A 10447-nucleotide genomic window follows, 5' to 3' on the forward strand; every position below is an offset into this window, starting at 1 on the left:
TGTGTTAGTAAAAAGACCATAATAAAAGCATAAAAATTGTCAAAAAATAAAAAAAGGTCAAACAAAAAGAGACATACATATTCTAAAATAATTGAATAATTAATTTTATTGTATGTTTTTTATTTCTCGTGATTGTAACACGATTATTTTCTACTTCTTTATTATGATGTTAATTTATTATAATTACTAAATTATATAACTTCCGTATTAACGATTTTTTTTTCTTGCGATATCCGTGCATCGCACGGGTGATCCACTAATATATACAAAATGAAAAAAACTTGCATTTTCAAGGATTAAGTGTCTAATGATAACAGATTCTCTTATAGTAAGTTTTCATAATTATTATATATTTAATGCCCAAAATTCGGGAGATGGTGCTTCATTATATATATTCATAGAGTTTATTTATGAATAGAAGTCGTTTGTAATGTATATAGTAATGCATTGAATTTCACTGCTCCATTAAATGGTTTAGGAATGCATTTAATCCCACTGCTCCAATCTATATATTCAATTACTATGAGAGCCACTCATGTCCACGTTACATGTGAATTACTTAATGAGGTTCAAGTTGACTAATTAATATGCATATATATGGACCACCTATCCATTTGCTCCATTCTCTACACTGTCACATTCATTATTCATTTATTTGTACAATTGTAACATGCCGGCCCCTTTTAATAAAAAAAAGAAAAAGAAAAAGAAAAAATTGGCCATCAGATGTATCTGCATATATATAATAAAAGCAAAAACAATTTAAGCTTCTTCCTTTCAATTTAATGGGTTAGGATTGGGCTATACCAAGACATGCCCATGTATCAGGCCCAAACCCATCAAATACCACATCCCCGATCGCTGTCTGTATACATGCCAACAGTTTCAACGTACGTAGTCTACGGTACTGATCAACCTTGCATGTCCAATGAAGAATAACCTGTAGATGTAAGATTGTTCATAATCGAATCGAACAGAGAGTAATTGAGACTCGCAATACTCGTCCTTAAGATTTTGCATTTATATATACAAGCAAGATTGGTAGTGATTTTGTGTGGATTCTTCATGCCACAAAATCTTGTAACAACTGAGCCGCAAAGCTCTTCCTGTCGGCAACATTCACGTTCTCGTATCCAGCGTCTAGTCTGCTTCCCAACTGGACATTCCGGCTGGAGAAATAGTTCTGCTGATGAGACAAGTTTTGATCACTGCGAGTGTGAGGAAGGCCAAGAGTGAGAGAAATAGCATTGCCATGGTATGTTGTTGCCAACAGCTCCGGATCAAATCGCCCAATTTCGCCAATCGGGTAAGAGCTGCCAAATCCACCATGATTAGCAGTTCCTTGTATTAACGTATTATGGTTGTTCATGTTCATGTCTACTGAAAGGATCGTGGTTGATGAAGTCTGGGTGTCTGAATTCCGCATCGGCTTCATGCCCACTGGTGATGTCGAGGCAGTGGAATTCGAGATCTCGTAATTGGGAGGAGAATTATTCTGGTTGACTTGTCTAGATCTCTCAATTTGATCAGTACCATCCTCATGCAGAGAAGTTTTTGGAACTGATTCCTTGTTAGCTTCAGTACCATTGCTCGTATTGGTCTCCGAATCTTTTTGTTCTTGATTCTTTATTTCCTCCGAGTACATGTCCTCTACCATTGGCTTCCATAGCCGGACTCGGGCGTTTATGAACCAGTTGGACACCTGCATTCCGTATCGTACTCATGCATCAATTTCGAGTATATATATACATATATATATATATGCAACTCAATCTTACATTAATTAGTAGTCTACTGAAAATTAAGTGTCTTGGATGTATTTACGTAGTTCCATAAACCCATAAAATCACATTTAGCTAGTAATTTTGCTGTAAACTCATTGTGCTACATTGTACCACCTCATGTGATTGCGCATAATTCCCATATAGTAATTGAAATAGGAACTATGTAATATATACCTGGTTCCTAGTAAGTCCTGTTTGTTTTGCAAGCATGTGCTTGTCTGAGTCTTTTGGATAGCTACATAAAACAACAGTCGAACCGTTAACATATATGACAATATATATCCTGCACAAGAAGAATTAATATTCGAAACTTTATAGACAAGATAAAAATTATTAGCGATCTGAGATTTATATTATTCTTGTTAAGATGCGCTTACGGGTGAAGGAAGTGCTCAAAGAGCCAGGCGCGAAGAATTGAAACCGATCTTTCGGGCAATCCTCTCTGGTGTCTCCAGGAATTAGGTGGAACATTCACACCAAGCTTGAATCTCGAACACTCGGCCTTTCTCCCAGCCGAGTCACGGTCCTCGCCGAGGCTCTGGCTTGCTTGCATGATCTGCACCGTGATCATATCTTTCAGACACCTAAATTGCTTTGAGATTGTCTGCAAAGCCAAGGCAGTGTACGGTTTTGCGGACCCAATCCCGGCTGCCTTCTCAAATAATGAAACTACGATCTGCAACTGGTGATGGTATTGTTTGTACCTTTGCTCCACCTTCAGATGTTATCGAATTGAAGGACAAAATAAATCAATGGAGAAATTAATTAGTTAGCTAGTCATCACCTTCAACTCAAGTCAAGAAGAAACAAATTTGAACCGGAACCCACCAAAAAGTTTTCTACCATACAACATGTTTTGGGCATATATGCCAATAGTTGCCCCACTAATTAGTACCATTCATCAGTATTAATTTCTTGCAAATTATTTTTGTATGTTGCCTTAAAGTTAAAGATGTAATTAAGTTGCTGGATCTAATCATTTTTCATTCTAATTAAACATCACAATTTTTGCTTTCTTCCTTCCTCTAGCCATATCGCTAGAGCAGTAACAAATCAAACTAGATCCTTTGCCAGTTCAGTGATGAAATTAGCTAGCTATAGCATCAATCGTGTCTCTTTCTGTCCTTCAAATTGAACAGCGTACTAAAATTTTCTGAAATTAGACAAGCTTGATATATTCACACAAACACAACTCATAGCTATATCGAAGTAGAAAAGCTAACTGAATTCAACCAAGCAACCAAGATTGTATTTAATTATTTACTCATCTTACTATCAATTAAGAACCTTCAACCACTATTTTTGGGGTTTCCCTTAACACGTACCTCGTCGAGAATGCTGACCAGCTTTGTCTTCTTCTCCAGAAGCTCCTGTCTTTCAGCCGTGGTTAGATCAACCCCAATAATGCTTCCGGGTCGAGTCGAGTCCCTAATCACCTTCAACTTCTCTTTAGTCATTTCTTCAACGTGGGACTCAATTACTTTCCCCATATTAGCAACTTCATCAATCAGTTGTTGCGCAGCCTTTAAGTACTTTGAGCCCCAAATCACATTTCGCGATCCTGAGATTCGATTAGACACAGAAGATATCGAGTCTCCGGAGCTCCGCCCATAGCCACCGGTTGTCGGAGATGTCGCTGGAGCCAGTTCCGTAATGTCATGTTCACCAGTGGTTGACCAGTAACCGAGCGGTTGGGAAGAAGATAGACTCAAGGACAAAACTTGGTTGGATGTCGGTGACACCGCCGACTTATCAAAGTCTAAACCCGATAAACCACTTGTCGCACCTCTTACTGGAATTTTAAATCTTGTGAGAATTCTATATAAAGTGAGTAAATCATACGAAATATACAATAACTACAAAATTTAGTATAATTCATAGCTATGACATGTGTCCTAGTAGAAAATCCATGCTTTCTATACAACATATATATATATATATGGTGATTAATGTGGGAGAAAGTGTGTTAATGGATGGGAAAAATTGAAATCATAGCTAATTAATACCATTAGGTACATGGTTAATTCCCTCTATAATTATATATATGTTTTACGAAAATTAGTCTTTTCACTACAATTTTCTTCTAGAAAAAACAAAATATATTGTAGTGAAATTATACAATTCACCTCCGGCGGCGGCTTGATCAACTGTTCCCCATGAATTGTTCAGGAAACGGGGGATGCCATGTAGGGTTGGAATTTCATGCATTGGCGGACGGTTAGGATCCTCCGAAGTGGCCGATCCGACGGTTGGGAAGGGAATACCGCTGAAGTGGAGTGGTGGCGCGTGAGCCATAGTGGTGGCGCTGAAAGCGTTCCCCGCGGCGGAGTCCATGAAGAACATATTGGCCGGTGGCTGTGTGTCAGCAGTGTACCCTATGTGGTTAGGGTTTATCAGATAAAGCGTCTGAAAACCATCAACTTGGATTTCTGGGCGGCCTTGAAGGTACGTCGCCATTAATTCTGAAACCAAACCTCAAAATTAACCACTCTGAATCTTTTCAACTTTCCTCCAAATCGATCGCAAAAAACAGAGATTTTCCTTTGTCTGGTCTGTGACGTCACTCCAGTTCCTCCCATGCTGACAAATCCTGGAAGAAACCCTAAAGTTCAATTGCGAAAATTTTCCACAGAAAGCCACCCATAAACAAACACTTAAGAGTTCAGATCCAAACAACTGGAAATGATGGAACCAAAGGTTGTTTCTGTAAAGAAAAACGTTGCACATATAACAAGCTTAGTCTACATATGTATATACGAGGAGATGAAGAAATTAAGATGGATTTTGTTTGAGGTATATATATACATATATTAGTCAATAATTTGAGTAACAGTGACACCGAACCACATCAAAGATGATCATCCATGAATGAAAAAGAGGAAAGGAGAGAGATGTGCAGAGCCATCAAAGAAGCATATATAGAAGAGAAGGGCCAGAATCATAAAAACTGAAAGAAAGAAAGAAATAAATTAGTAAGCGAGATATATATGGGTACATCGGAGCTCAAAGACATGGCTGTATAACTGTCAGTACTGGAAGCTTGGGCTTGGGAGGACTGAAATGTTGCAGCAACTTTGTCGAAACTGAAAAGGGGAGAGAGAGAGAGAGAGAGAGAGAGAGAGAGAGAGAGAGAAGAGACGAAAAGAAAGAGAGGTGGGGTTCAAGCTTTATAAAGAGTCTCGCCACTACCAGATACCAATTACCACATGCCCTTCTCCTTCTTCCGAGATTATCAATTTGTTCAGGTTGCCACTGTGTCGGTCCAACTAATTAGTTCGCTCCATATATACAGTGAAATCACTGATCATGATATCTTTCGGTTTTGGTGGAAAAATTTCAAGCTCATAATGATTCACTTTTAATTTGAGGTGTTAATGAAATAAAGTCAAAATGGTTGGCTGTTGGAATATCTAATTCGAGCAGGGTACCTAAACAAGGAGTATAAAGGAGAGTCCGAGTCCAAGCTTTCTGCCCATAACTAACTGGTTCAATTTATAATTAAATGATCAAATTTGACCATTCACTTAGCGTCATCTTGGTACACCTAGATGATGATCAAATCCTTTACTACCAAGATGATCAATTAATCCTTTACTTTGCGTGTATAAAGGCATAATAATCTCCTTAGAGTTAGGTATAATATTTATTATGTTGCTTTTAAACATAGTGACTAATTTAGTGTCAAAGATAAGGACTAGTCTCCTCTCTCCTTTTATATACAAAATTAATTTAGACAAATTTAAGCTCGAGAATTAATAAGACTATCTTGAAATTAAAAAGAACCCAAGAAGAATATAATTATAACATATATATATCGGGTAATGATTAGTCCCAAAACCCTCAATTATTTCTCAAGAATAATGTTTTGAATCCAAAAATAAGTGATTATAAATAAATGAAATGAAAATAATTGAGAGGTCATTGGATTTTGTTAAGGTACACATGTACAGCACTACTACTGCAACCTCTCCTATCATTTATCTCTTCTTTTAATGAATCAGGGTTTGATTTAATTAATTAGAAGAATAATTCTGCTATTGTGACTCAGTGGGTTTGAAAAATTTACTGATTATTATTATTATTATTTCTTATTAATTTAATAAATAATAAAAATTAATTATTAAAAATTACAACGAGCTTGGAAAATCCAGGGGTCCTACTGATTAATAATGTGTGTGTTAGGTACATGCAGCCGGGAAAGGACAAGAACCGGCCCCTCCATTTCAAATCATTTAATTTGATGTGGGCTGGCTGTGGCCACGTTTGGATGAAAAAAATTAAGAGAAAATATACCAATACAAGTGGTGATTTTAAATCTAATTAAAGAGTTGGGTTTGTGTATGTATATGGGTAATTAACCTTATATTTAGACAAGCTTCAAAATTAAGAATTATATATGTGTATATATATTAATTAATTAATTTGTTGGTGTGTGTAAGTTAAAGGTGATAGGGATCGATGCCAAGTGTGGCAACCACTTCACATTAGCATCATCATCACCATGTTGTTAGTCATCATCCCTTCAAAGTCCAATATCTTGTTGAATTAATTAATAGTTGCAAGCATCTGTTAGTGATTGCAAAGAGATTAGGGACAGCGACCCAAAAGGACTAAGGTATACTATCCACCTCAAGTGATATGTACATCAAGTAATTGGGCTCTGCAAATGAAATACTGATCACCATGATGGGCACAAAGGATTTTTATTTTGTGTCGCTTTCCGGTTGCCTCATACGTGTGACATGGGCTATCTATAGTTATTTACCACACAAATAACAACTTAGAGCTTCTAATTTGTAGCTAAATAGCTAGGGCAACATTATTATTATTTTTTTAATTTGTTTTTCTACATGTCTCCAATGTTTTATTTCATATTTAATTGTTCTTTTGCAAAAACAGAGACAAAAAATCGAGTACACGTATTCAATTGTCGAATATAGAAAATTATTTTCTTATATATCTTGAAAACCGGAAAAGGTTTCCAAAATGGTTATATAAGGCATGTAATTAATTGCTATATAATGGTTCAAGCAAGAAAAATAATGGTCGTAATATATATAGTGGGATACCTTGTATTTTAATCCTACATTAATATTAGTAATGATATTATTGTTATTATAAAATCATATTATCGATATAATCTTTATATATATTATTTATAATATCATGAATAAATGATTACAAGTTATTAGTAATATTATTATAATTAAATAAATCATGAATAAATTACCTTAATAATATTTTAAGATTAACACATACATTACCATTACAATGTTCATGGTTTTACTAAAAAGGTAAATTGTTCTTACACCTCAAAAGATGAAAAGTTTTGGGAGATTGGAAGGTCCCCTGAGATCTCCCTCTCTCACAAGAAAATTTCGAATAAAATGCAAATATAATAAACTCCAATATTCAAAAATGTCTTTAAGAATTTTGTAAAGGATAGGCATTATCTATAAAAGTCATAATCCTAATTGATCACGAAATATCAAAAATATTTATCATGAACTCTCATGCTTTATAAATAAGTGAGTCCTCATTCTAAAAAAAGGTATTTATGTGATACCATGTTTAATACTATTTGCAAGTCTTCTGTAGATATTAGTAACTGACTTAAATATTGAAGTATTTGTATAGGGATTGTCTTACGTCTTTCAATCATTCTCTTTCTTGCATACCTCGAGCAGCTTGACGATGACTTTCCTAGCAAATGAGTTTATTATTGTGTTCAAATGACAAAAATTGGCATCGTTAGTTGGAAACGTCCAAAAACCCTAAAGAAGCAAAAATGATTTACACAAGATCTTATGCCGTAGGTAATAGGCATAATGAGAAGGGTCCAAATGTCGATAACCCTTCTAAACCTAGCTTGGCTCTGGGAGATTGTTCCATTCAAGGCTCCCAGAGCTTTTTGGACAACTCTTGAAACTGTCACTCTCAACAAATATGAAGCCTTGAAACGACACCATGAAGAGAGCACCAAAGCTCTCTAAGAAATGGTCACCTTAATCTGTTCATAACGCTTTCCCACACTCTATTTCTTCCCATTCTACAATATTATATACTATCGAAAATTCAAAAAGAATTTCGTAAAAGACAGGCATTATCCGTAAAAGTCTTAATTCTAATAGATCTTATAATACTAAGGGTATTTATCACAAACTTCGACTATTATTTGTAAATAGGTGATTTCTTATTTTAAAAAATGTCTCTGATATTAAGTGTGATATATTGCTTGCAAACTTTCTACAAATATGAGTGTTTGACTTGAGTAATTGAGTATTTGTGTTGGGATTACCTTGCGTTCTTTGATTCTGCTCATTCTTGCAAATTTCGAGTGGCTTCACGACAATTTTCTCAACAAATAAGTTTATTACTCAATTCAAGCAACAACAAATTTATTGTTGAGACACCCCTCTATTAAATTTGAGACAAATAGTGTTAAATAAATTAATATAAAATTAATTATTTTTTAAATAATTAGAAAAATAAATAAATAAATAGGTGACGTACGAAAGAATAGGTTATGTTCTTCATACATAATATATATATATGTAATATTTAAATTTGAACTTCTATAGATAAATGGGTTTAATAATAATTAGTAAAATGTAGAAAAGAGTTAAATCAATACATTAATTTAGAGTTTGGTTGGAGCTAATTAATTAATTAATGATGGTAGGTAGATAGGTAGGTGCATGTGAGGGTCAACACATGCATTTTGGTACAAATTAAAAGATGGAAAACGTTTCTCCTCTCATATTATGCATAAAACACCAAAAAAAAAATATCTCTCATGTGGAGTGGTTCCACATATATGTATAGATCTCTCTCAATGAGATTATTTGCTTCTGTTATACGTTTTAGACGTGGAATTTGATCAGCCGTCGTATATATAATCATATGGATGTTGTAATAGCTGAGAAATTCTTAAGGGTATAAATGAAATTTTATGAAGGATATAAGTAGAATTTTTAGAAAAATAGGGTTATAAGATACACTATCACAGTTTTAGGTAATCGAATCGATCAAAAAGAGTACCCCAGACCTTAGATGCTTAAGGAAAATGATATAGTATAAATGAGTGATTCGAGGCATGATTTTAGGTGTCAAAAGAAATTGGATCGGGAACGATTTTCAGTATAGCTGTGGATCAGTCTGAAAAATCGAATCGACGTAGAAAACCTTCGAAAAGTCAATGGGATGCTTTGAGGACCAATATTTTATACGTAGAACAACCCTTGAGCGATTTCAGGTTGAAACGAAATGACTTAGGGTCAAATTGATTAACAGGGCCAAACTATAGTTTACTAATTTTGCCTGATAAAGGTCAAAATGATAGTTTTTTGAAACTTTTGAGGGTGAAATGTAGAGTACAAAACTTGTGGGCCTTAGTGGTAGTATTGAAAAAATCAGGGTTGCTTTGGAAATGGTCGAAATGGCATTTGGAAGAAATAAGTGGCCAAAATGTAATAAAACAAAAAGCAGTGTGAACACTACAAAAATGGTTGTCACACTGCCACCGCACATAGAGCCTATTTCCGGTGATGGGACGGTCGAGGGTGCCTCGGGGAAGGTAGTATACAGCGCTAGGAAGCTTGGGGGCCAAGCCTTAGCTGTTGATTGGCCGAAATATGGCTAGTTCTTTGCTATAAAAGGGGCCAAGGGTTTTAATTTTTTGGTACACAAATTGGCCGTGTTTTTGGGTGTTTCTGAGAGATTTGATAAGAGGCTTTTAGTCCTTGCATCAAGGGGAAGATTTCTGAAGAAATTAGTGCGTTTTAGAGTACGTTTGGAGGCTGTTCGAAGCTCGGTCAGAGACGCGAGGCAGATATTCGAGCTGCGCCTGCAACTCCCCATTCGGGGCATTTTTCGATGAGTTTTCGAGTAACAAGTAGTGCCGTTGGGATCGACTTGGAGAAAGCTTTAAGAGGGTTTGCTCAGATCGGCCATCAGAGCAATCGTCGGTAGCCAAAAGTGAGGAAGAAGATCAACGCGTGGCTGCACGTGCCATCTTTCACGCGCAGACACACGCTGGGCGCATGGGTTAGGGGTAATTTCAGGAATTTATTTCATTATTTTTCTAAAATTATTTTAGGAATTATCATTTTGAAAAATTTGGGGAAATATTTGAAGAGATAATTATTTTGGAATTATCGAGGTGAAAACTAGGAGAAAAATAGAGGAAATTAAGGAAAATTAAGGAAAAATGGATTTCGATGCTCCTTTAAATAAATATGGTGTTTAGGAAGTGTCGCGGCTCTAGGTTGAGTATAAGTACGGGTGTTTGAGGGTTGGCACCCAAATCAAGGTCGTGCACGAGGATCGAGTCATTTCAAATACGTTTGAGATGAGTATTCACCCCCAAAACTTGATTTATTGTGGGTGTTTCCACCCTAAAATTTAGTATTTATGCTACTTAAATGTGTTTTGAATTCCTGTAAAATAGTTTTGTTGCATGCGAACGGTAACCGGTGATGGTTGTTTTCATAAGGGAGGTTCGTCCCTAAATGTTTTGTACTTGTGCATTGTATTCTATAAAATGTTATTTATATGATGCATTGAATTATGATATGTGACATTGTCATGCGTTTTGTGTTGTTCATATGGGATGCCAGCCTGGAATGTTGTCTGGATAATGTAGCCATAATTCTCCAAGAGTA

General features: G+C 35.6%; 1 protein-coding gene across 1 annotated transcript; it reads right to left on the reverse strand.

Moving 5' to 3' along the window:
• Nucleotides 1–715: 715 nt before the first annotated feature.
• Nucleotides 716–5022, reverse strand: LOC127798346 (BEL1-like homeodomain protein 5). The gene is made up of 6 exons (XM_052331858.1): nt 4780–5022; nt 3911–4374; nt 3110–3576; nt 2162–2499; nt 1959–2019; nt 716–1702 (listed from the first exon to the last, which is right to left on the reverse strand). Exons 2-6 carry the CDS (start codon nt 4239–4241, stop codon nt 1064–1066), a joined length of 1836 nt encoding a protein of 611 aa, XP_052187818.1. The 5' UTR covers nt 4242–4374; nt 4780–5022; the 3' UTR covers nt 716–1063.
• Nucleotides 5023–10447: the final 5425 nt, after the last annotated feature.

The sequence above is a fragment of the Diospyros lotus genome, chromosome 3 (genome assembly GCF_014633365.1).
Source record: "Diospyros lotus cultivar Yz01 chromosome 3, ASM1463336v1, whole genome shotgun sequence".
NCBI lineage: Eukaryota > Viridiplantae > Streptophyta > Magnoliopsida > Ericales > Ebenaceae > Diospyros > Diospyros lotus.

Excerpts from the sequence above, each read along its gene's own strand:
- LOC127798346 (XM_052331858.1), bottom strand. The coding sequence starts at position 4,241 with ATGGCGACGTACCTTCAAGGCCGCCCAGAAATCCAAGTTGATGGTTTT. Across the intron at positions 3,577-3,910 it reads TGATCAAGCCGCCGCCGGAG|TAAGAGGTGCGACAAGTGGT; the intron begins GTGAATTGTATA and ends TTAAAATTCCAG. Across the intron at positions 2,020-2,161 it reads TTTGAGCACTTCCTTCACCC|CTATCCAAAAGACTCAGACA; the intron begins GTAAGCGCATCT and ends TGTTTTATGTAG.